The sequence below is a fragment of the Diplotaxodon limnothrissa genome, linkage group LG7 (genome assembly GCF_057381915.1).
Source record: "Diplotaxodon limnothrissa isolate DT_005_m linkage group LG7, D_limnothrissa_male_GT1.1, whole genome shotgun sequence".
Lineage (NCBI taxonomy): Eukaryota > Metazoa > Chordata > Actinopteri > Cichliformes > Cichlidae > Diplotaxodon > Diplotaxodon limnothrissa.
This window is the reverse complement of record NC_140602.1, coordinates 45,791,674-45,819,183: the sequence shown is the minus strand read 5'-3', so window position 1 is coordinate 45,819,183 and position 27,510 is coordinate 45,791,674. Positions and strand designations below refer to the sequence as shown.

General features: G+C 41.2%; 1 protein-coding gene across 1 annotated transcript; it reads left to right on the top strand.

Annotated features, from left to right (window-relative positions):
• Positions 1 to 64: 64 nt before the first annotated feature.
• On the top strand, positions 65 to 27,293 carry kdm2bb (lysine (K)-specific demethylase 2Bb). Its single transcript, XM_085359757.1, has 21 exons — positions 65 to 211; positions 761 to 905; positions 1,009 to 1,087; positions 1,230 to 1,276; positions 2,310 to 2,488; positions 2,644 to 2,750; positions 4,843 to 4,936; positions 5,082 to 5,235; positions 5,348 to 5,463; positions 6,033 to 6,153; positions 6,533 to 6,939; positions 7,047 to 7,133; positions 12,386 to 12,616; positions 17,905 to 18,048; positions 18,138 to 18,224; positions 18,362 to 18,688; positions 20,461 to 21,536; positions 21,628 to 21,791; positions 23,127 to 23,288; positions 25,041 to 25,259; positions 26,958 to 27,293. Exons 1-21 carry the CDS (start codon positions 167 to 169, stop codon positions 27,137 to 27,139), a joined length of 4,173 nt encoding a protein of 1,390 aa, XP_085215883.1. The 5' UTR covers positions 65 to 166; the 3' UTR covers positions 27,140 to 27,293.
• Positions 27,294 to 27,510: the final 217 nt, after the last annotated feature.

Here is a 27,510-nt window from a genome sequence, read left to right as displayed (position 1 = left end):
GTGACGTTGTCCAACAATGTTTTGGTTCCTGGCGGTGACGTAATACACAAAAACATGGTTCCCTTGTTTTGAACCCGTAAAGCGTGCTAAGTGTTTTCTCTCAACTTCGCCACGCACGGAGATGCATTCGCGAAACTGAGTGGCCGGAAAACAATCGTAAAAGACGATGGCTCAGGCCGCAGAGACGTGTGCTGAATCCGGACGCAGGCTGGTGTGTACCATCTGCCGTGTTAAATGTTAGCTTATGAGGCGAGACTGGCAGCGAGCTAATTAGTTAGCTAAGCTAACCCTCGCCACTGTGAGCGTTGGGATATCTGTCAAGTCACTTAAGATGTCCAAGTTTAAGCAAAACGAGGAAAAACGGCTAACTGTCGCATTTTAGAGTCTATAACTTCTTTTCTGATCGCAGTAGTTGAGCGAGCGTAGCGTAATTAAAACGAGATAAATCAATATCTGGAGCAGCGGAGTCGAGCAAACATTTTACAATCGCTTCCATAAAATATCACAAACAGCTGGCTTTGTAGTTTTTGCACTAGTTCACACATTCAAAGAAATGACTGCTGTTATAGTACTATCAAAACTTTAGCACAACCCACTGCTCCAGTTTGAAAGTCACACGTAAAATTAACGATCGGTTCCCTCACACGAGTCACAATGACCGTTCAAGGGGGGCAGAAAGTGGCCTTTTGGGGTAGAAAGAGTTCTCTCTTTCCGCGTGGCTCTGTTTTTGTCTTGTAAAACATCTCGTTTTCAATGGCAGCGCTCCATCTCCCGGACGATGTACGACGAAAACGAGGACCTGTCTGACGTGGAGGAAATTGTAAACATCAGAGGGTTCAGCGTGGAGGAAAAGGTCCTCAGTGACAGCTACAGCGCAGACTTTGTCCGGGTGATGGAGGGTAAAGGTAAAGCAGCACGGTGCATATTAGCTTTCTTATAGGTTACATGTGACTGCAGTAGTTTTCAAATAATTGCTTTGGACCTAAATGTAAAACTACTGTCTTGCAGACTTCACTTATGAGTATGTGCAAAGGGAGGGTCTAAGGATCCCTCTCATTTTTAAAGAGAAAGATCAATTAGGGATCAGGTGAGAAACCTTTCCTTTAAATGTGCAATGCCTGTGCACATGCTGTAGATTCAACCTACTTTCTATTTTATTTATATATATATTTATGGTTTTAAGTCTTTGGGAACTAAACAACATGCATCCCTTTCCTATAAATATGCAGAATGCCAGATCCAGAATTCACAGTCAGTGAAATTAAAGGACTAGTTGGTAAGTAGACACTGATGCACACACATGCATATTTTTACCCGTGCATATACTTATTACTCTTAGCCTGTGTGCAAACACGACCAAAGTATATCTGCATCTTCTTCAGAGAATAAGGGCTTTTGCATTGTTGTAAAAAGTAAAAAAAACAAACAAACCCCAAAACAGTCTGTGATATGGTGAGGCTCCATGCTGACTTAAAAAAATGTAATGAAGTCATGTTTCATGGTCAAATTTCCTTTTAATTTAATTTATGATGAAACATGTTCAGTCTGCACTAACTATGACTAGGCATGTGGGAAGTTTCAGGATAATGAGTAGCTGTTTTAGTTTTGTCACAACAATTTGCTAATTTTATCTGATATTATAGAAATTGCTAACTTGAAAGATATAGTAGAAATGATTTATTTACTGATCTGCCTACCAACCATCCAAATCTAGTGGATGTTGCCGATGCCAAATGCTAGAAATGGACATAAAAAATAGAAGAGAACGTCAAAAAAAGTCACATTTTAATCATGCATGTTAATACATCAGTGTTGTTTTTTGTATTTTTCTTAGGAAATAAGTTATTTAGTGAGCATGCATCTGTTAGTCACTCTGCTGTATGCCTGTATCTCTGTCTGTGTCTACCTCTTGTACTATTGTGTTATGTGTGTAGGATCATCACGATAGGTTCACCCAGGGCCTCTTGCTCATATTGTGGGGTTATGTTAAAGGTCTCATCATGCTGTTTTCTGTTTGCGACTGTTTTCTAATGCAGTGAAATATAATTATGTTAAGTGTGCCCTGGAAGAAATTGAGCCAGGGTATGATTGGGGTGTAGTTGCCCCATCTAGTGGTTAAATTTGGGAATTACAAATAAGAAGTACTGCTCTTGTTCATAGTAGAATATTTTGCAACAGTACAACTTCTCTGTGTATAAATATGACAAAGCATACGCCGACTCACAGACAGACTGCACTGGATTGTGTGTTGATGTTGATGCGTATGATCTCATTGGCTAAATTCATCATATCCTGGTTGTTTTTCGCAGGCAGTCGCCGGTCTGTGGACGTTATGGATGTGAGCACTCAGAAAGGTTCTGAAATGAGCATGGCTCAGTTTGTCCGCTATTATGAGACGCCAGAGGAAGAGCGGGACAAACTGTTCAATGTCATTAGCTTGGAGTTCAGCCACACCAAGCTGGAGAACCTCATCAAGCGTCCCACAGTGGTAATCTGCCCCCGACCCTCGCTGTGTATCATACTATAAGAGGTTTGATAGAGGTCACAAATCTGGTGAAAGATTCAAAGAAGAATGACAAAAATAGAAGATGATAGAACACTGTGATTGGTTGCTGAATGGTGCTGCTTTGATTGCTCTTATAGGTGGATCAAGTGGACTGGGTGGACAACATGTGGCCTCCTGGTTTGAAACAAAGCCAAACTGAAGCCACCAATATCATCTCAGAGATGAAATACCCCAAAGTGCAAAGGTATGCATTGCACTGTTGTGCTTTTGTTTTTATGAAGTTCTCTTTGGAGCTGTGTGTCAGTCTACGAGGGGTGAAAAAAAACTGTGTGTAGAGCAAGAAAATAAATACTAATAAAAAGAAAACACTTGTAGAAAATGTCTGTTTCTCCTCCCATCTCTCATCCATCGCTCCATCACGGTAGAGTACTGCATACTGTCACCTCCTGTACGTGCTCCTTGTTGTTGCTAGGCAGCAGGATTTTTTCCCCCTCCTCGCATAAGAGAAAGGTTTCTAACAACTGTGGTCTGACTGCACACACACACCACTCAGCCAATCAGCCGTTGAAGAGTCAAAATGAATCAAAACCAGGGCTGCCTGTCTTTTTAATGTCAGCTGCCCATATTTTCTACTGTTACACTTAAACCCTGCTAATCTCCTGTATTGTTCATAGAGGTTAGGGAGATGCTGGCAGTGGTTTAGGGTGTAACAGAGTAGAATATCAAACAAGACTATTTTACTGCTGCAATTTCAGCACACTGTGCAGAAGCTAGTTTAGAATCTATTACTTAAAATAAAGCCATTTTCAAAACTAAAACATTTCAGTCATCTGTACTCTTGTATTTTTCCCTTCAGCACACTCACTGGTGTCCCCTTTGCCTAGAGGCTTCACTTTAAAATTGTTAATCTAGTATACTGTTGCATGAAGACACATCCCATGTTGTTTCTCACCTCCTGTTCTATTTAATTGGACACCAGCTTTTTGTTAGGTACACCTGTTCAACTGCTCATTAACACAAATATCTAATCAGCCTGCTGATGTTCAAACTGAGTGGGGAATGGGGAAGAAAGGTGACATAAGTGACTTTGAACGTGGCATGGTTGTTGGTCCCAGACTCGCTGGTCATATGAAAATGTTGATTTACTGCACAGCCAACCCATCCAGGTTGCTTTGAGTTGATACGAAGGCAACAGAAGCTCAAACAACTTCTTGTTACAGCCAAGTTATGCAGAAGAGCATCTCTGAATGCATATCTTGGACTACAGCAGCAGAAGACCACACTGACATTTTTAAGATGGGGGCAGACCAACATGAAAGCATCCATCCATCCATCCATCCATCCATCCTTCCTTCCTTCCTTCCTTCCTTCCTTCCTTCCTTCCTGCATTGTATCAGTGGTTCAGCCATCTTCTAATGGCTGCTTCCTGCAGGATAATGTGCCAGATCACATAGCTCAAACTGATTTTCTTTTAAACATGACATTGATGTCACTGTACTCAAATGGCCTCACATCAATATGAACCAACATCTGAACTGGAATGACTGACTGTTCGCTTTATAATTTCAAATAAAGTTCAGAAAAAGAAAAAAAAAAAACAGGAAAAAAACCAAAAACAATATGAACCGACATCTGAGGTATGTTCCCAGCACCTTGTTGAATCTATGCCATGAAGAATTAAACCAGCTCTGAAGGCATAACGGGGTCCAGCCGAGAACTAGTGAGGTGAAACTCGTGATATAGCTGTGGAGTGTTAAATTTTTTATTATTGTTGCAGTGAAAGCTACCCTGGATATGCTCTCATTTATGATTCACTAGGAACTCAGTCTTCTTTCATGCGGTGATAACACACAAGTCTTTAAATTAAAAAGCTGTGAAATAGTCAATAATGATGTCAGGATTTTTTTTTATTTTTAATTTTGGCTTTGCTGTTTGACGGATGGTTCAACTGGCAAAATTCAAACTTCTTTTTATTTGTGAAGGTGTTAGATTCTCTCTCAGTGGCATTCACAGTATCATCGTGTGCAAGATGTCCTTAGAAGGGCTTTCCTTTAAATGTCTCCAAGTCAGTGGGGATTCTCTTAGAGATTATACTCTTTAGCTAAATTGGCAAATCATTTGTGTCTTGGGGTTCTAATCATTCCTAAATTAATTTCTAGAGGAGAATTGCCTTATTGTGAAGTGTTTTCTACGCTGTGTCGCTCCCGAGAGTTACCTGTGTCGGTAGCATCCTGAGATTATTGCTGCCTTGTAATTAGCCATGTTGTGTTTACCACTTTTTTCTGTTTACCTATTTACTTCTTGTCTCTTAGATGATTTTCTAATTTCCTTTGTAGGTATTGTTTGATGAGCGTGAAGGGCTGCTACACAGATTTCCACATCGATTTTGGGGGAACTTCAGTTTGGTATCACGTATTCAAGGGACAGAAAGTAAGTTTATTCTTTCTTTGTAAAGCTTGGTTGCCTCTTTAGGATATACTGATCACACCTACGAAGACGTCTGCTAATATTCCTCAAAGCTTTGAATGTTGTTAACAGTTACAGACTCTAAGTAGAAATGACTGCTTCTCCTCAGGTGTTCTGGCTTGTGCCTCCAACTCCCTATAACCTTGCCCTGTATGAGGACTGGGTCCTGTCAGGCAAGCAGAGTGATGTCTTCCTGGGAGACCGAGCTGATGGATGCCAGAGAGTGGAGCTTCAACAAGGATACACCTTCTTCATCCCATCTGGTGTGTTGGCATGGTTGTCTTAAAGTAGCCAGCAGGAATAGATTAGGCTCCGTTAATGCTCAGCTTTGAATATTTGACCATTTTATAACACATTTAACTCTCTGTAATTAAGGGTGGATCCACGCTGTCTACACTCCCGTGGACACACTGGTGTTTGGAGGCAACATTCTGCACAGCTTTAACATTCCTATGCAGCTTACCATCTATGAGATAGAGAACAGGACAAAGGTAGGAGTCTATTTTCTCCACTTTGTGGCTTAACTCTGATCTGGACTGCAATATAGTAAACTCCACGTGGGAGAAATTAATCTCTCTGAGAACCAGGGGAAGGTGAAAAGTTTACCCTTGAGAGAGACAGGAGAATAAGAGGTGTGGGCATTTGCAAAACTAATTTTTGGATAAAGTAACCCTTTCTTGGGTTCTTTCTATATTTTACTTGCGTTGTGCATTAACATCTTTGTGGCTATCTTTTTCCACTTCCTGTTAAATGTGAGCTGGTCTGCTGGGATTACAGTTGCATTACTGAGAATTCTGCATAGCCTCTGACTGTCAGAGCACAAGATACTGCTACAGATAGCAGCCGCCTCGTTCCTTATAGTCCTTTATAGTTTGACTTACGCTTTAAGCTGTTTTTTATATGCATTAAAGCTTTTGTGGTAATGGAAGGCCAACTTTGTTTTAACCTTACTTAAATGACCAATCATTGAAAGCATCCATTTGAGATTTTCATTTACTTTTTAATGGTTCTTTAATTGAATCTGTCATTTTTAATTTTTTTTGTTTTGTCATCCCTTCAGGTTCATTCCAAGTTTCGTTTCCCCTTCTATTATGAGATATGCTGGTATGTCCTGGAGAGATACCTGCATTGCCTTACCAAACGGTCCTACTTTTCTCAGGAGATCCGTAAAGAATCTATGGGTGAGTGAAAAACCTCAATTACGGCACCAAAGTAATTGCACTCTATACCTCTTTGTGACCAACAACCACCAGCAACTGCTCGCCGGCTGGTTGGGTAATACATATTTTTCCCTAGCGACATGTGGTTGCCGGGGAGGGGAAGGGGCACTGACTGGAGCCTAACCCAGCTGGTATGTCACAGGAAGTCACTTTAGATCAAACTTGAATGTTTCAGGGGTTTGGATGTGTTGTTGTTGCTTTGTTATATGTGCTAACCTACAAATTGACCCATAATTTCAGGATTACTAACAGGTGCTCCCCAAACTAGAGAAATTATTTGCTCATTGGTATGCCCGTTATCAAAACATCCATTATAGGAAATCTGCTTTCATCCCTGCAGATTTTGAGACAAAGTCAAAGACAGAAAGCCCCTCCTCTGACTCCAGGAGTCAAGACATGAACGAGGACTCGTGTGGGACTCATGTCAGAGATGAGCAGGGTGAAAAACTAGAGAGAGTTCCTCAGGATGGACCCTGCACACCCGACAATGGGAAGGGCCAACATCTCAAAGCTGTTTTATCCATCGACTCTGAGGACAGCTGTAACCCCAGCTCGGCCTCTTTAGATTTCCTTAAAACTCCTTCAGACTCTCCAAACTCAGAGCCTCAGAATAAATGGATTCATTTAACAGAGTTTGAACTGAATGGGCTAAGGACGCTGATTGAAAAGCTCGAGTCACTCCCGGAAAATAGGAAATGTATTCCAATGGGAATAGAGAACCCCCAAGCGCTGTTGGATGACTTAAAGGTAAAAAAACCAAAAACCAAACATGTTTGCGGCATGCCTTCAGATTACTTAACAGACAGGAATCATAGTTCGGCCCTATTTTGATTTTGTTCTCTGTGCCCGTCTAGGTTGTCTTAAAGGAACATACTGATGATGACCCTAAATTAGCCATCACTGGATATCCTGTGGTGTACTGGCCTAAGAAAACCATAAAGGTAAGAAAGTGTCACCTGCAATACATCTGTTTTCCAGCAAATATAGTGTTTTTACTTAATTTTCAGGCACTTGAGAATCATTTTATGTGCTACATACCTGTGTAGTACAAAGCTTATGCACCTTTTGCTTAAATTTGTGGTGCAAGCAACATCACTGAGTATATTTTAAATAGATATTTACCTATCAATACAGGTGTGCATATTTTATATATTTCTTTACCTATGTTATATAGGTACATATCTGGTACAGGACAATTATTAATGGCTAAGGTCCTGTCTTCCCTCACTCATCCCACCACTCACTGCACTCCTTCCCTTTAGCAGGAGATTTAACAGTTTGCATAATTTTGTCATAACGGGCTGCAGTATTGCCTAATGAAGTAAATGATTAGATATTTTTGCTCCTCTGCATAATTTGACATGTGTTTTGTTGTCATTAATGCTTTTTGGTGTGCCTTCCGAATCCAAAACAAGCCTTTAGTGTCCATAAAAACATTGTTTACTAAGAGCAGAAATTATATGGCATGTCTCACCATGTCACAGCCTTCGCGTTTTACGTTGGGGGGACTAAATATTTACAGAGATCCAGAAATATTGCCCTCGCTAGCCTTTTTGCTGTCATATGTTTTGAGTGGTGTCGAGTTCCACAAATGCGGTGTTTCGCATTTGTTCGAAACACCGCGATACGGTTCATTTGAAATTGTGATATCGTAAGACGAAAATGGTTGTTGATGTCAGAAGGCTCGAAGTGCATTTGATGTCATGTTACCTGAGTTTCTCTAGCCATGAGCTGAGCAGCAGACTGTGAGGTCATAATTGAGGCTTTTCATTTATTATCCAAATATAACAACAACAACAAAAAAAACATGCTCCTTAATATCAGTACAATTCTTATCTCACTCACGGTGTAACATAAGATATCCCAAAACAAATCAAAATGTGAATAAATGGCTTTAATCTGTGTGATGGTTGCAATTTTAATTAGAAGTGTTTAAATATGCCACGGTGCTGCTCTATTTTAGTCGCTGAATATGTGTGATTAAAAATGTATCCAAACAAACACACAAGACATCGGAGCCTCAGCTGAAAGTTTAAGAATGAGATGTGCTTTACAGGAATGCATGAAAGTGAAGTTTGTATGGGTCTTACAAACCCTCAGGATCTCCCCCACCGGGCTCTCCAAAGGCCAGCTGCTGGTCGTGGGGCCTCTTTGTGTTTGCCTTTTGTAATGAGATGCCATCTGGCTCTGGCTGTGCAGAGCCTGCTCTCCTCTCCCTCTGCTACTCATCATAAATATGATAATACCTTTACTGCATTTTCTCTCCACATTGGATGGAGGCAGACTCCCCCCGAGTGCATATTCTGATTCACAGCAGCCTCCCATTGGCTCTGCGCTGCCCAGCACCCCCTCCTCTTCCTCAGTGAGTCGATCCATATTAATGAGGCAGGCTTGTATGTGTTTCCTACATCTGCTTGTGGTATTGTGGAGCTTTTGGAGCAGGAGGGAGGGCTATAGGCCTGACAGCAGTAGCAGGAGGAGGAGGAGGAGGAGACTGCAGCCATGTCAGTTTGCTGTAAGCTGGACGGTATCTGAAAACCAGCCATGGCCATGTCGCTGAGCGCCGATGATGAGGACTACGACTCAGACTCCGAGCAGGTTAGCACCCTAAAAGCCCTGCAGGCAGGCGTAAGCAGGCCGCCAGAGGAATGCTTGTGTGAGACAGAGCAGTGTGCAGCATCACAGGGCAGTGAAGTAATGGAGATACCTGAAGACAAAAGCACTGATTCAGTTTATCTTCTGTGCTTGGGCTTTGATTTTCTATTTTATTTTTTTGCCTTTGTTTTTATTTTTTTTTTGCTTCTTTTTTTGTGGTAGATTTGTTGTTTGTGCGTGCGTGCGTGCTTGCATTTTTATTATCAGATAAATCCAGCAATAGGAGCTTCTGTTTATGTAGCTCGAGGTTGCTATTGGTTGTGTGAAGATGCAGGAGCTGAATCTCTAACGGTCTGATTGTAAACCTATCGATTGATATCAGAATACATGTCATGGTAAACCAAAACAAAAGGGGAAGGTTTTTCTTTCAGTGTGCGTTAATGAAAAGACATAATTTTTTGTGAAAACGTTAGACGATGGGACTTGCACGGAAATTGTTAATTCAAATATTTCCCCCCCTACACTCTTTACTCTGAACCACACCCCCCTTACATTAAGCCTGTGCCTGCATTTAGATTAAAAAAATGCTGACTGCAGATGAATGAGTCAATTCTGCTCTGCTGACAGATATTAAAAAGGCTTTTTCCCCCCTCCAAGTTTTATCCCAAAGTTCAACTATTCAAACATCTTTGGGATGTATTACGTCCACAGCAGGTTGTATAACTGTTAAATCACTGCGTTGCTCCAAAGCATAGCAGTTCAACTTCAACCTGAGCAACTTGTGAAATATCACTGCCCGATTATCTGCTTGTGCTGTGTGGTCTCAATATCTCCGATGCATGCTCTGTATATATGGAGATTTTAAAACTGATTGACATTGTAATTGATCTCCATTGAAAAGTTTACTTATCTATATCCCCTTGAAGAGAAATTGTGAATACCAGGAACCGTTATTGCATCAGAGCAACGTGAACATGGTGTGTTTATGTCAGTGCAGAGTTTAGATCATCACAGTGTTCCATGTATTACTGCTGTCAGCTATCTGATTGTGAAGTTTGCCATATTGTGTGCAGTGTGTGTTCGTGTGTGTGCTGTCTTCACTGCAATGATGGGTATCTTCCTACTAGCTCAGGGCTGTGTCACTGAACATAAGGGTCTGCTCCTCATAATGTTTTCCAGCTGAATGAGCTCTGTAGTGCTAAGAAATTACTAGCGGGTCACCCATGCTGTCCTTGTTACTGCACAAAGGGGACAAATGTCCATCCTTCTTGCTGTAAAAAGGCACACGCTACATAATACAGATTTCATTGGCTGCTTTTCCTGAAACATGCTGATGAAGGCTTAGCTGCCACCGGTGACATATTTTCTTGTCAGGAGTTCTTGGATATCATTGCAAAAAAACATGAGCAGATACAGGGAGTACTTACTGAGATTTAAGGGAAGTTGGTTGTCTTTGGTGATGTTGCTGTTGCCAGCCTTTCCTGTGATTGAAAATTGTGTGTCAGAAGGATATCTGCTTTAGAGATCACCCCACTTATCTGTCTGCAGGGAGGGAGCAGAGTTGGAGGGGGAATTGGTGGAAAATATAGACTACAATCCAAAACCTGCCTCCTTGTGGTTCATGTCACAGACATAAACAAACATGAATGGAGGCAGTGTTCCTGCACGGCCTGGTTACTTGTTGTTTCGTGTGAATCTATTGCAACTTCAGCCCATCAGCTGACACTTAAAATGGCAAAAGCTGAGTTGCAGAACATCATGTGTGTTGTTTTGCTGGGTAATCTGGTCTCATTTCATTGTTTCTTCTCTTCTTAATCCCACCCCCTCCCCAACCATCCCATCCTACACACACACACACACACACACACACACACACACACACACACACACACACACCAATATCTCCCGCTAATCCTGTCTGGTCACCACATATCTGACTGCCTATGTCAGTCAATTCTGTGGCTATTGTTGGAATAAATTATTACAATGTGCGCAAGACAGAGCCTACTTAATTTTTTTTCTTTTTTTTTTTGTGTTAGATGGTCTCATTACAGTTCTTATTGGTTACAAGTCCGTGTGTCATAGACTGTTCTGTTAGGGAATGGGACGTGGCTGTTGCTATGCTGACACTAGGAAAATCTGCACTGCCGATGTAACTAAAGAAATCCGATCTTCATTTCCAGGAGCTGCAGTGTTTTGCACTCCTCGTTCATGTTTATTTCATTTCACACACTCCACTCTTTTTATTTTTGATTTTTTTCTTCATGTGGCATGGCTGGCAGTGTTTTGACTTGTGGTTTTCATGTTAAAAATACATTGTTGTGGTGGGGATGTGAGCCCGAGGGGGTGGGGGCAAAATATATATATATATATATATATATATATGACACAAGAAAAATAATGATGCTGATCAAAGACTCCCTCATTTCAATTGGCCACTTCTGTTAAATAGAGCACATTTAATAACGCGCACGGCTGTAAACCATGGAATAATAGATCCTAGTGATCCATGTGTGAAATGTAGCCATAAGTGCAGCTCCTCTTTGAAGTAGAAACACGCAAGCAATTGAGGTGCTAAATTTGGAAGACGCCTCCAGGGACGTTTTTGATGTGTTTGTTTTCTCTCGTACTCTGAGCTATACCAGGCGTGAATAATGTGTTTATGCGCAGCATGTTTCGATCAGGTTTGTGGATATGTGTTATGTGCTGTTTTTGCGTATATAAATGCAGGTGTTTTTTTTCCTTTTTGCTTTCGTCTGCGCCTGGAAATCTTGACCCAGAGATGGGGGGGAAACAAAGAAGGGTCCAGGCAGTACTTTAGACATCAGCTGTAGCACCAACCGCAGCTGGATTTAATTGCCTCTTTTTTTGTTTTTTTCTTTTTTTTTCTTTTTATGTAACATGATTGTAAGTGTGCTCTAAAAGGGCCGCTCGACTGCAGAGCTTCATTATTAGAATGGAGATAATCAGTCATCAGAATGATGATAAACATGTACAGCGGTTTGTTATTAACAATGCAAACCAAAGGTAGTGAAAGCTAATGATGCGAGTACTTTGCCAATGACATCCTAATTGTTATATTAATTAACTGCGCTGCGCTGCATCCCGCGGCGTGCTTAACATGTACTTGGTGAATATTTTGAACATTCACTCTTTGCCAACACATGACTCTATCTGACCTTTAAGTGCATACTTGTTGGCTTATCGTTACTGATGCACCGCACTTTGTCCTCCTCTCTGTTTTGTCTTTCTTGGGGCGATCGTGGCCCAAGAGTTGGCAGTTCGTCTTGTAATCGGAAGGTTGCCGGTTTGAGCTCCGGCTCCGACAGTCTCGGTTGTTGTGTCCTTGGGCAAGACACTTCACCCGTTGCCTACTGGTGGCGCCAGTGTCCGGCAGCCTCGCCTCCGTCAGTGCGTCCCAGGGCAGCTGTGGCTACAATGTAGCTTACCATCACCAGTGTGTGAATGTGTGTGTGAATGGGTGAATGACTGAATGTAGTGTAAAGCGCTTTGGGGTCCTTAAGGACTAAGTAAAGCGCTATACAAATACAGGCCATTTACCATTTCTTTTTTCCTTTTTCTTTTTTTTTTTCCTTAGCCCCGGCCTCCCAACCGGCCAAAACCTAAGATGGCAGCATCTCCCGCATCAGCGGTCAAGCTGTCGGCCAGCCGGGGTACATCTGGAGCCAGGAGGAGACGGACACGCTGTCGGAAATGCGAGGCGTGTCTGCGGACGGAGTGCGGAGAGTGTCACTTCTGCAAAGACATGAAGAAGTTCGGCGGGCCGGGACGCATGAAGCAGTCCTGCATCATGAGGCAGTGCATTGCTGTAAGTATGATGTGTGTGAGTGAACTTTTGTGTGGTGTAGTCATCAGTGTGGGCAGCACGGTGGTTAGCAGTGTTGGGTCGCAGCAAGAAGGTCCTCAGTTCGACTCCACCATCTGGCCGGGGCCTTTCTGTTTGCATGTTTTCTCTGGGTACTCTGGCTTCCTCCTATAGTACAAAGTAGAGCAGGGCGATATGGCCAAAAATATTTATCACGATATATATTTGAAAATTTGCGATAACGATATAACCGACGATATAATTGATGCGAGACAAAATACAACTCCACAACATTACTAGCGCAAAAAGACAACCTTCCATTTATTTTCACTTAAACAAGAAGCTGGTTTTTATGTACATTAAAGCTTTATAAAAATGTAACAGTGCAAATGCAAATTCCTTGCTGAAAGTTTAACCAAAAGGCATTTCCAGTAGAAATGGGCTGACATATCCTGAGCATAACCATGTATAATATCCACTGAAGTTAAAAAGAGGTGCTTTGCAACATTAAACTGCAGTGTGCAGTACGCATTTTTCGGACCATAAGGTGCACAGGATTATAAGGCACATTAAGCGAAACAAAGCAGTCAGATAAATCAAACTTTATTAAACTCATTCTTCTTGCTTCCTCCACTTCTGTACCATTGATTCATTAATGTTGAATTCTCTGGCAGCTGCTCTATTCCCATGTTGTTGCAGTATAGTAATGACTAACCTCGTATTGTGGATGGATTATCTCAGTTGTTCACCTGACTGAAGTTTGGTCCGTTTACAGCATCCTGCCATGCGATTGCATTTGTCTCTAACCATGAGGAACCTTAACGTTAACTTTTATAAGTGGAAAAGTGTTAGTGTTCGTCCTCCAGCTTCACTGTTTATGTTATGCTAACATAGCTGTGTCGCTAGCGATCACGTAGCACATCATTATATACCAGCTAGCCCAACTTCAGTAACCCTGCAAACGTCAATGCTGTTTAGTTTCCTGTCTTCATTTATGTTGGAAGTGATAGCAGAGCTGTACGTTTGATTTTTTTCAGAAATCTCTCAGTCAGAACATGCAATATCATGCTTAGGTAACTAGCGAAACTAGTGAGCTAACTTCCGCTAGCTTCCTGCTAACTTCTAACTCCGTTAAATGTAATAACTTTTGTTTTCATGGATGCCTGGAAGTTAAACTTTATAGTTACACCTGGTAAAGCAGCAATGCTGATCGTTTTATTAAAGATGAAAGAATTTAGACAGTTTTTAACTCTAAGTGATGCTGCAGTGTTGTTTGACCTGAAGTATACGGAGTTTAGGACCCAGATTACTCCCAGATTTAAGAGCATCTTAGTCCGACAAATACGACAATAACAACGGCCGCTTGCATGTTCTGCAAAAAAATGTGCTTTGTTGTGTATCTGATGGACAAACACCAAACCAGTTCCACATCACGGAAGTTGCACCATTTTTACAAACCAATTCTGGTTCATCTGTTTCACTCAACAATCGGCCATGTGCGTATGAAAACAAAGGCACTGCGCATGCGCGTTTTACTCCCATTCTATCGCGATATTTCATTTTCCTATCGTTGCCTAACATTATACCGGTATTACCGTGAACGGTATAATATGGCCCAGCCCTAGTACAAAGACATGCAGTTAGTGGGGTTAGGTTAAATGGTGATTCTAAATTGCCCGTAGGTGTGAATGTGAGTGTGAATGGTTGCCTTTCTTACTGTTTTAGCCCTGTGTAGGATTGGTGACCTGTCCAGGCTGTACCTTGCCGTATGGTAGCTGGGATAGGCTCCAAGCCCCCTGTGATCCTGAAAAGGATAAGCAGAAGAGGATGGATGGATGTACTCCTAAGTGTGCCTGATTTAGGCTTCTGCAGGAAATTTACTTATGACCTATCTTAGCCCTACGCCGTGACCTGACATGTAGTTAAATTTCTCGGAAGATAGATGTCAGGGTACGTGGAAGGTTATGCCGCAGGGTTAAAAGAGGGTAGATTTCCTGCTGAAGTATAGTTCGGGCATTAATTTTGACAGCAATTTCGATGTAGTTGTAGTCTGTTGACTAAAAGGTCATTTAGTTTTAGTCATAAGTTAGGCATCTAAATTCTTATAGTTTTATTAGACTAAATATCATTATAGTAGGCTAAATCTGAAGCTGATTCAGTTGATTAAAATATAAAGTGTAAATGTTGGGCTGTGAGGGTTCGCTCAGCACAGTTTACAAAGCTTCTCATCTTTGAGATCAAATGTGAAGAGCTTCCACATATCTGCTCTTTTCTTGTTCCGAAGCGTTGACATGTTGTCGCGTTTTCATTAGAAACAGGAAGCATGGATGCTAGCTGAATCCTTCCTTACACAATTACAAGGAGATTACTTCTCATTGGATCACTTCCGACTTGTCCTGCCTTTCATCACAGCTTCATTATTTCTGATTGGATCTCATCTGTCCTGAGTACTTTCAACTTGTTTTGATTTGTTGTTGATTTATTCCGTTATTATCTTAATTTCATCAGGAAAAAAAGAATCTTTGAGGAAAAGTATTGGTTAACGAATTAACATTGGTTCTTGTGCTCATTGGAGAACGCACAAACAAATCGTGGTATGCTTGTTGGCTACAGGGGAACAAGCATCATAAATAACACACATTAATGTAAAAAAAATAGAATAAAATTGGGAGAGCTGATTCCTTTCCATCACAAAAGTTCACCAAACTCATACCAGTAGAGCAGCTGTATTCACTGCTTCAAATATAGGAATCCAACAAGCAGCTCTTTCCAATTGAAAGTAATTCTCATCAGATATAGTCACTGATGCTGCTCGAAGCTCGACAACAAGTGATAATGATTGGCCTCCTGGGAGCCACATGCCTCCAGCACCTTGAAGAGCCTGAGCAGGCGTCTGCACAGCTGTGGTGACATATCTACTAGGACTCTCCACGAGTTTCATATACTTATATTCAAAATTGTTAGTTTCACATTTCCATTTCTGTTTTATATAAACGGTACTCACTGTTTTAACTTCCTGAAGTCCCTGATTGGTGGCAAATTCAAAGCCTTTGGTGAAATAAGGAGGTACACCCAGTGGGTGATTCACTTTGGATGAATACTGAAAATGAATGGAAACGCCTACATAAGCTATCTAAAACTTACTGTATCTTCTTTGTTTGATGATGAAGTTATTTAAATGTAAGTCTCTTGCATATTGGTGTCACTATCAGTGAAGAAGTCAAACCTTCTCGACAAGAAATAATTCAAGTATTTAACCTCTGATCAAACGACAGCTTGGTTTCTCTACAGATTAAACAAACAACTTCTAATGCCTCAGTGAGCTTTAAAGTACTTACAGAGCTAGGATAGCTGTTTGTTGTATCTATTGTTAGCTAAACTAAAAGTCTCAGTCACAATCACTTTATTGTCCTTGAGTGCATCTGTAGTGACATAGACCAGTGTTATCCTTTCACTCAGCAGCTGGTTCTGCTTAGCTTTATGTCCCTCGACTGTGGACCCAAGGCGTCTGCACATTAGGTTAAAGCAGAGGTGGTTCCTTTAGTCAACTTCCTTGATACTGTTTCATATTCCTGCACCAATTGAAGGGTGTTCCTCCCTCCCTAGGCAATATTTTCTGTGTAGATTCTCAGTCATCCAGGTCATGGTAGTCTTAAGCATTGAAGGAAACTGCAGTTCCTTTTAGGTTTGTGAAGGTGTTTCACGAAGCCTCTCGAGTGTGGTGAGTTCTCAGAACTGATTGAAGAGTTTCAGATGTTGGTACCACATTTAAGACAATTCTTGAGGTCCTTTTCCAGGTGCTTCAGCTGTCATTCACACATTCATGTGACCTTAAACATAAAGATCCCAGGATTAGATACCACTTGATGAAGAGGTGAAACATCCTCATGAATCTATAGAAAGAAGTCCAGTTGTCTTTGACTCAAATGCTAGACCGAATGGCTCATGACCTCAATGACTGAGAAAGTGAGAAACTCATAAGCCTGGCTTTCTTATAATTATTATAATTATTATAAGAAAATAGTAATTATATTATTATATAAGTATAACTATAATTTATTATGTTTGGTTCTGGAGTAGCTGCCTGAATGTTTTTTTTTTTTTTAGTTGCTGTTTGTTGTAGCTGTGTAATAAAAAAGAATGCAAGTAGCAGTATCAGATATTACCTGTTACAGTAGCAATTATATAGACGCACGGAGAAAGTGATAATGGCCTGGTCTAAATGTTTCAGTACCAAGGACAGAGACTTGTAGAGAGGCTGAGTTTGATTATTTCTGCCTTTTATATGATGAGAAGGACTGTGTTTTAATGTTTAATCATGCTAGTTAAAAGATAGCGAGAGCTGTCGGGTCTTCGGCTTTTTAGCCACCGTGACTCGTGTTTAAATAATGCAAAACATGCTTAACTCGCCCTTCATATTAACTTACTCTAACACAGATAGAGAGCAGTCATCAGAGCCAGCGATTACACACAGTTCATCAAGAGCCACTCTGTTGCTTTAGCCCATTTATTAGTTGGCTAATGTTGTTGTAAATCTGTTTGGAACCTCACGGTAAATGATGAACTAGCTGTTAGGGCTATAACACTCTGGATTCATATGGAATATAAATGAATGAATAAATCAGGTCATTTTTTTTAAAGCTATGGTGGCAAACTTGAGCTGTCAGGCTTTTAGATCACAATTAAGGGTAGCTTATACAACTCTATAAACCAGCTACTGTCTTAGCAATTAGTGAAGTCAATCTTCCATCAATATTACATTATTATTACTTTGAGGTTGCTGTGGCTCAGAGGAGATAGAGGAAGCTGGGAGCTGAAGCAAATGGCTTGATGTTGTGCGTTTGGTCCATGTGATCTTTGGGAACTGAACTCCAGATTGCCTCCAGTGAGTGATTTGTGTGTGTCTATGATGGAGAAAGTATTGGATGTATAGAATAAAACGATCTGTCTGTACGTGTGTGTAAATGGGCGACTGTTGCTTGTAGTGTAAAGTGCTTTGAGTGGTCGATAAGACGAGAAAAGAGCTATATAAATGCCAGTCAATTTACATTTTTCCATCACTCAGATTGGATTTAAAATTTTCTGGGTCCTTAGTTGAGTCATATGAGGAGTAGGCTGTTGAAAGCCATGGCAGCAAATAGTTCCAGCTCTGCTTTGTTTCACCCTTCTGAAAAAGTGTGGGTTAAATTTTGTTGTGACAAAGAATTGCTTAAAAAGACGAGAGTGAGCTGATGCAGAGCCTTTATCTTCTGCACTGTCTTTTCTTTGTTTTTTTTTTCTCCCTCCTCCAGCCCGTCCTACCCCACACAGCAGTGTGTCTCGTCTGTGGCGAGGCAGGCAAGGAGGACACCGTGGAGGATGAGGAAGAGAAGTTTAACCTTATGCTCATGGAGTGTTCCATCTGTAACGAGATCGTTCACCCTAACTGTCTCAAGGTGAAGACCTGAGTGTCAGTCAGCTGTTGAATAATTGCTCGTTTCATGTCAAACGCTGTTTAATAGCCAGTGTGTTTCTTGTTATTCAGATTAAAGATTCAAATGGAGTAGTCAATGATGAGCTGCCAAACTGCTGGGAGTGCCCAAAATGTAACCATGCTGGGAAAACTGGAAAAGTAAGCATCAGTATGGACTTTATTCTGTGTGTGTGTGTGTGTGATGCATTTGTTAAACAGCCGAGTTTTAGTTAAGAATCTAAGAACCAGAAAAATAAAGTTGTGCTCTCTTTTTTCCTAACCTTTTGGCCTCAAAGCAAAAAAGAGGCCCAGGGTTTAAGTATGCATCCAACCTTCCTGGCTCGCTGCTCAAAGAACCGAGGTTAAACCGAGATTCAAAGGAAGAGCCAGACCTACCCATGGTGGCGCCAACACCTATTGCTGCCTTGACTACCACTTCTGCTGTGAAGAGGAAGGTGGAACGGGATGTAATCGCAAAGAAAAATGACGAGGAGCCTCCTAAAAAACGCCCCCCCTTGCTTTCTCTAGATGGTATGCCCCGGCCGAGATTGGAGGACAATCCTCTTAGGAAAAAGAGGAAACTTTTTGACACAAATGATGAGCCTAGCTTTGTTAAAAAGAAGGTAAGACTCATGTCTCTTTGTAAAGTTTTTTTATTTAGGCTTTTTAAAAATATATTTAAAATAGTTTTTTAATGTTGTCGGAAATGTTACAAACGGTGAAGATGCAGAAAACCAAAAATGGAAGAATATAACTATTCTTGAACCACCCTTCATTTCTTTATACTTTGCTTCTAAGAAGTCAGACTGTCTTTTTTTTTTTTAAGTGATCTTGAGCAATAGTTCACCTGGCTTTGTTACAGCCCTCCAAAGTTTTTCTTTGGACATTGGCTGCTTTTTCACTCATTTTCAGAGCAGTCTTTGTATCTGACCATTTTCAAATCAGTGTTTTTTCAATGCCAGGTAAGCTGCTTAACGGTGATCTATGAATCCTTTTGGCACTTTGTTACTAGCGGGCTGTTTCTAAAACATGTAATCTGTTCCCATTTATTTTGGTGAATCTATGAAAAATGCCAAAGAAAACACAGTTTGATAAAAATAAAGTAGTAATTATGTCGTTACCCAGAAGGTGATTTCCAAAGAGCAACTAGCTGAAAACCATATGCCTTATGCATTCACAGCATAGTGCATACTGTGCAATATGTCCTTAAAACATTTGAGGAAGCTGGACAAAAAGAAGGCGTGACATGCCTAAAACAAAAGTCATGTCCTCAAGAAATTGGAAAACATTTAGCAAAGATTTCACACATTGCATAGCATCTGAGCTATCAGTTGATCCATCTACTTTTCACTGATGCCTCAGAAAGGGTCTTAGTTGAAGGTTGGCTGTCAAGAAGCCATTCTTATAGAAGGGAAACAGACTGAGGTATGACAAACTACACAAGTTCTGGACTGAAAATCAGTGACAAAGGGCCTTATGCAGTGATAAAGTTTTTAGTTTTAGTTAATTGTTATCAATATATTTCAAGATTCATATTGTCAATACAGCAGTATACACAGTATACAGTGTACCGAAATTCTGTTTCACCCCAAGCCCCCATGGTTCATTTATAACTATATAAAAGATATATCTCCAAGAGATATAAAACTAGAAATTACAAATAAATAACATGCTAAATTTTGGTAAAATTAAGGGATACAAAGGTAATAATTACTAACTATACAACTACACTATACAACTATACACATGGAGGAGGTGAGGAGAGATACAACAGTGAGTGTCTACAGCAGTTTGTAAAGCATGGTGGAGGCTCTGTCATGGTTTAAGGCTGCATTTCAGCCAGTGGTGTTGGAATTATGAAAGCAGAAAATTACAGTCAGATTTTGATCCACCATGCAATCTCATGTAGAAAGCACGCAGTAAAAGCATACCAGGATGGAAAACACGGAGTGCAACTCTATCAGTCATGGATGGGCCTCCTCAGAAGAGAACGAAGGCCAGCCGACATCCAAAAAAGAGCTTTGAATGTCCTTCAAGAAGCCTGGAGAACTATTCCTAAAGACCTGAAGAAATGACAAGAAAGCTGCCTAAGAGAGTTCAGGCTGTGTTTGAGATTAAGGTGGTAATTTTCCAGTGAAAATTAAATAAATGAGGCTCAAGACTTTTGCAGAGTACGATATTTTTTTGTCAACTTTGGTTTAAGATGTTGCATAAAATGCAGACAGGCACTAAAGTTTTCAAATATTTGTCTGCAGATGTTTAATTAAAAACTCGAATATATTTAAAATATGTCAAAGAAACAAGAACTTAATTGAAAGTCCTGATCTTTATGTGGAAAAACTGATAATTCTGTCTGCTTTCAAAACATAATTACACTCCCTCTTTTCTTTCTTAGAAGAAGCTTTCAAAACCGGATGACTCATTTACTTCGAAGCTGCTTCAGCATATTAAGAGAGAGAATGATCACGGTGATGAAGAAGACGACCAGGAGGATCATGAAGAAGATGGGCTGTCCTTGGAGAGGATGCATTTAAGGGAGAAAAATGAGTATGACGACGAGGACCAAGATGGGGACGCTGAGGAAGAGGTGACGGTGAAAAAAGAGAGGGACAATAATGCAGAGGACAAAGCTAAGGTCCTTCTAAGCCCGCTGCTGAGAACGTCTGCAGCCAGAGAAAGTGACCAGACATCCTCTAACTCTCCCAGAGCGGGACCAAGCGGTGAGTCGGGAGAAGCCCAAGAGAGAAGCTCCGCTCAGCTTAAAGCACGACATCAGCGTAAGCGGCTCCCCAACAAGGAGGCGAGCAAAGAGTTCTGCCAGGAGACTCCGAAGATAGAAGACTGTCTGAGCAGCCAGAAGCTGGGCTCAGTGAAGAAGGAGGAGGACAGCCCAGCCAACCTCAATCGTCGACCACTTAAGACCGAAGACTCCCTGACCAATCAGAACCGAAAACCACTAAAAACTGAGGACCCACCTGCCAATCCGAGTCGTAAAGCCCTTAAAATGGAAGAAGGCGTAAACAATCAAAACAGACTGCCGCTGAAAACAGAAGACAGCTTGACCAATCAGAATCAAAGGCCAGTGAAATCTGAGCCCGAGAGTGAAGTGGACGAACAGAAGCCCAGGTGGCCTCTTAATAATGGCAGCAGCGACTTGGGCGACTGGCTGCGACACCGGGGGCGGGAGATGAACGGGATGCCGCGTGGCTACTCGCCGCTCAGTTGGAACAGAAACACACCGATCGCACCAATATGCCCTCGACCGCTTCCCTGCCGGTCGCCACCGAAGTGTATCCAAATGGAGCGCCACGTGATCCGGCCCCCTCCCATCAGCCCCCCGCCCGACAGACTGCCCCTGAACGACGGCGAAGCGCATGTGATGCAGCGAGAGACCTGGATGATGGTGTTCGGTCACCTCAGTCACAGAGATCTCTGCGTCTGCATGCGTGTCTGCCGGACCTGGAACAGATGGTGAGTAGAAAGATGGTGAAGATGAAAAACGTGCCTTCTGCACTTCATCACACAGCAGTCCAGCGAAAACGTCCGCTGTCTCTCTCATCAGGTGCTGTGACAAAAGGCTTTGGAAGCACATCAATCTGAACCGCTGCAAGTCCATCACTCCCCTGATGCTGAGCGGGATCATCCGCAGACAGCCGGTAGCCCTAGACCTCAGTTGGACCAACATTTCCAAGAAGCAGCTCAGCTGGCTCATCAACAGACTTCCAGGTAAGTAAATCCACCCATCTACACAGGTGTGTTTGTGTCTGTATGAAACAGCCTTAGTGACATGTACAGGTAATGATGAAGGATTTTATGTGGCAGTTTTGTGTATTTATCCGTTTATTAACACCGGAAACATGACACAATTTAGGGAGTTGGTCTGACGGGCTTTAGAAAGAGACATTTTTAAAACTAGTTAATCTCAATCAATATGTATTGAGACTAACTCATTATGTAGTGTCAGTCCATTGAGGACTGACTCAAAATGGATTGGGACAATTTGTAATTGTCTTACGTCTTCACTCTCAGCTTAGTCATGAAAAGAAAGAGACTCGCTGCAAAACAGTTTTACCACCCTTTGGCCATAATTGTGGCAAATAAACCAGATATAAGGCAATATCATGTAATTTTATTTTTTTTTTGGGGGGGGGGGGGGTCAGCACGTTTGTCTCACTGCAAAACCAAATGTAGTGAGCTCATCATGTTACAGAGCCCCCTAATGGTCACATATGGGAAAAAATATTTTCAAACTACTTTTGGGAATCATTCAGAATCATTTTTCCTTTTCTCTTGAGGCTTATGCTGTACTGTTAGAGGATATTTGCAGTCTATTGAAAGGATGTTTCAACAGGCAGAGTGGCCGCAGTGTAGAGCTAATGCCTGTTAGCTCTGCTGCAGCTGCTCTGCCTGGTTGTGGAGGTAAATGTGGTTATGGTTTGGAGTTTATGGCTGATTCTGTGGTAATAAAATTATTTAGATCTGTGGTCCTTATATAGCTCACGTGTTAGTATGTGTTAGCATTCCAAGAGTTCAGAAATACTGCAACATAAATGTAATGCAACCAGTGCATGTAGTTGGTGTTAAACCTTTCCAGACACAGCCCAAATCGCAGCCACAGTCGTCGCTGCAGCTCATCTCATAAGGTTTCTGGAAGAGTGGTGTGAACAGGTTTTACTTACACCTGTGTAGCCACGAGGGTGCATTGATTCACCCTGTGGTCATTGCCAGCAGCTGTATACGTTATAATGTATAATACTGTATCGGAGTGGATGGTATGTCACTGTTCAATCTTCCAGAGAATTTCTAATTCAAATCCATTCATTATGTGCGTTTTATTTTATTTATTTATTTATTTTTTCGGGGGGAGTATTTGATTAAATGTAATTTTTCTGTGCTGACATTTGTAGAGGATGTTTTTTTTTCTTTGCTACACCAAGAATACTGCATCTGAGACAGAAAACGAAGAAGCAGATGCCACATTGTTGCATTTGTCCACATGAAATCAAACAGCAAACCAAACTTTAAGAACTGTCTATAACAAGGTTTTTTGTGTCCTTGCAGGTCTACGTGTGCTGCTTCTCTCTGGATGCTCATGGGTAGCCGTCTCTGCTCTCTGCACCTCCAGCTGTCCTCTCCTGCGAACTCTGGATGTTCAGTGGGTCGAGGGACTGAAAGACGCTCAGATGAGAGACTTGCTGTCGCCTCCCACAGATAATAGGCCAGGTACCAACCGTTTTTCTGTCACAGAACACCAGGACAACATTATTGACTGAGTGAGAGAGCTTGATTACAGAGGGGGGGAAAGGAGATTGTTGGTATAGTGACTCTGTCTGTGTTTTCTTTTCTGAATCACTATACTTCAAGTCACTCCGTTTCACAATGGTAGAATACAAATTCATCTAAAGACAAGCTCAGATGAAGTTTATGTACTAAACTAAATATCTTTGAGAGCTGTTTTCACACATGCCCTTCCCCTGAATTTATCTCAACCTGTTAAAACTGTTTTTAAAAAGCCTCCACAGTCAAATGGCAGTTCTATCACATGCATAGAGTCCTGTGAAAGCCAAATACACTGTTACAGCTTTCATAGGGATTAAGAAGGTCAGTAGCAGCCAGGTGCTGCTAAAAAAAAGCACTTGATTAAGTGATCATCAGCAAGTGTGAGCACCTCAGTGGCAAAATGGATGTCCCAGCAAATTCTCCCCAAAGTCAGACTGTGCAATGTGCAGAAAAACACAAGAGCTACATCTCAGAGACTACAAGTCTCTGTTAGCATTTTGCATGTCAAAGCTCGTGACGGCAAAATTGGAAAAAAGACTGAACAAGTATGACTTCTTTGAAAGGGTTGCCAGGGGAATGTATCTTCTCTCTAAAAAAGAGGCTTAGGTTTGCATCTGCGCAAACCACAAGACTTTGAGACCAAAGTGGAGGTGTTTGGCCATAATAGATAGGAAAAGTAGATTGATTGGTGCATAGATTAACTGATTGATCCTAAAAGGCAAATTATTGTGTTACAGCATTAAGAATAACAATAGTACTGTGTACTGTAGATAAATAACAAAGTTAAAATGTTTCAGGTGCATAGTGAAGGGCCTTTACTGTGTGATGGATGTGTGCAAAATCTGCATACAACAGTGACTTTGAACCCCCCCCCCCCCAATAAAAATAAAAATGAGGCAAAGTTAAAGAAGAGTAAAAATTAAGACTGAGATTGAGCAAGAGTAGTGTAAATTGCATTTATCATAAATAATATGTAGACTATAAATACTGCCTCGGGCAGGATTTTAAACATACTTTACTCTCCCTGCTCAGTAGTTCTTAGTTTGTCTGATTTCTTACTGAACCCATGTGAAGACAGAGCAATTCATTGTTTGACTTTAAAGTGGTCCTGCAGGGTCTGTCCAGGCAGCATCCTGACCTAAACTAAATTGAGACCTTTGAGTAGTATCAGAAATGAATGAAAAGAGCTCTGTGTCAACAAATTCTGATAACTGACCAAAATAAAACATCAAATTAATCAGTCTATCAATAATTGGCCACTTCCTTACCTGGTCTGTAACTCAGACCGAGAGCCAACCCACTGGTTCCTGTTGAAGACCTGCATACATTTAAAAAGTCTGGCCTCTCCAATTTAGCAAATTGCTGTAACTGGTGTATTTTCTGTTGAATGCAGAATTATCAGCCATGAATGAATGCAAAATTGGAGTCTTGGCTAAAGCAGCCATGTTGTAGGAACATGTCACCCAGATGTGCGATGTGTGCCTTTAATGTTGTTTGTAGACAACAATGCAGCTTTGTGGCAGAGAGATGAGTTATGTCAGGCTTTAGATCCAGAGACAGCAGTTGTTAGTAGGATTACTTCACTGTTGGGGGATTTGTTTCTTTTCCATGCTCATTAACTATATACCATGAATCATCTCTCTTTACTTAATCCCTCTGGTAATCTCCTCCCCTGTGTTTTTACACATTTTGTAGGTCAGTTGGACAACAGGAGTAAACTGCGTAACGTAGAGGACCTGCGTCTGGCAGGGTTGGACATCACTGACACGTCTCTGCGCCTCATCATTCGTTACATGCCCCTCTTATCTAAGCTGGACCTCAGCTACTGCAACCACGTTACTGACCAGTCGGTTAACATCCTGACTGCTGCGGGGACAACCACCAGAGACTCACTCACTGACATCAATCTGTCAGGTATGAGTCTGTCTTTGTAGGCTCTAAATCTGCCTGGATTAGACTCATTGCACTGACTTGTGGCTGAAATCAAAATGTATTAGACCTGAATACTGAATTATCACCTCTGTCCCCTTTAGATAATCCCAGTGAATGTATAAAACAGCTTGATATTTAGCCCCATTAGCAACACCGTGCTTTAGAAAACTTGGGTCCAATATTAATAAATAATGCAGTTATAGTACTGTGCAAATAACTCCCATCACCCCTCATTCCTTTATATGTTGCTGGGAAAATTGAAATTAGGTGCAGAAGTTTATTAAAAATTGTGCAAATATACACTGAAGTACAGCATATACGGCAAAAACAGTTTGTGCAGTTTTAATGAGATTAAAAGTCAATATTCGGTCTTTATTCTTTAACATAGCCTGAACTCTCTTAGGGTTAGGCTTCTTGAAGGACATTCAAAGCTCTACTTTGGATGTCGGCTGCCTTTTGTTCTGCTCTCTGTCAAGATGATCCCACACTACTTCAGTAATGCTGAGGTCTGGGCTCTGAGGAGGCTGATCCATGACTGATGGTGTTTTCGTCATGTGTTTGTCTATCCAGGTATGCTTTTACTGTATTAGCAGTGCATCATGTTGAAAAATGAAGCCGCTGCCAATCAGATGCTTTCCAGATGGTATTACATGGTGAATGAAAATCTGACGGTACTTTCCTGCGTTCATAATTCCATTAATTTTGACAAGATCCACAATACCAGATGGCTGTAGACACTCACTGTTGTATCTCCATACAAACGAACGATGATGATAATTGATGATTTCAAATCCTTAAGAGTGGCGTCTTGACAGCCAGCCATCCACTGAGACTGATTCTGACTTGATGTTTGTAGACCGCAAAGTAGGCTTCAGTGAACAGTAGATGGATCAACTGAGGGGCCAGGTGCATGTCTCAGGTCCTGTGTTCAGTCTTTGGATGTTTTTCTAGTTCTTCAGGACCCAGCTTTCAGATACTGTTTATCTGTTGTAGATAGATTTTTGTAGCCCTGCCACTTCTTCTTTGGTCCTGTGCTTGTTTAGTTTTGCATTGCGCACCAGGCAGAGCTGACTGGCTACTAGTAATGTTTTTTAAATTTCTTTTTTGCTAAGCTTTCTGTTATGTGTTGATACAACACTGGTTTATCCCTAGATTTAGGTACCTTTTTGGTTCTTAAATGATTCATAGGTCAGTCTTAAGTGGCTTTGGCTTAACAAACAAACAGACAAACAAAAACATTACTCTGAAAATGTCAGGTACAAGGACTGGACTGAAAAATAGTGAAAAGCAGCCAGTGTGTAAGAAAAATTGCCTTCACAAAGCCTATTGCTTAAGATCGCATGAAGAAATTCCTAGAAAATCTGGCTCCTTGGATCCAAAGCATAAAGAAATGAGGGGTGAGTCAAGACTTTTGCACAGTACTGTAATTTTGGAGAGGAAATCTTGTTCAGTGGCCTGTGCAGAACTGATAAAAATAACTCAATACTTTTCCTCCAAGAATATTATCAAATGGTAAACGCGGTAAATCAAAGGGCCATTTTAGAAACCTCACCATACTGAGACCGTTTGAGCTCCTGTCCCAAAAGGCTGATTAATCCATGCGTGTGCAGAGTCTGTTTCAGCGCAGGTGACCTGTTATACACCATTTAATTTTTTTCCCAACCCAATTTCTCCCTGCAGTCTGTAACAGGGTCACAGACCAGTCGCTGACCTATTTCAAGCGCTGTGGAAGCATTTGCCATATCGACCTGCGATACTGCAAACAGGTGACCAAGGAAGGATGTGACCAGTTCATCGCCGAAATGTCCGTCAGTGTGCAGTTTGAACTCATTGAGGATAAACTGCTGCAGAAGATCAGTTAGGCACACGGACAACTCTGGTGTGATTTATTTTTTTTTTTTTTCACAAGTAGTAAAAGTGCCGTCCACATGGAGGCAGCAGAAGACTGCTTACTTGTGTGTGAAAGAGCGTGAAGGACTCCTGTAAAACTGATATAAAGGGAGTTTGCGCTGCTAAGCAAGAATGTAAAAATGGTCCTGTAATGGAGATATATATATATGTATATATATATATAAGTTTTTGTTGTCACACCTGTTTATACGTTATTTATTCTTTATATTGATTGTTTTATGTATTGTATCCTGGTTATCTTTTTGGTGTTTATAGACTATTTTTTGTTTCAATGCAAAGTTTATTGCATTATAGAAGAATATTTTTGTATCAGAAAGTGTTT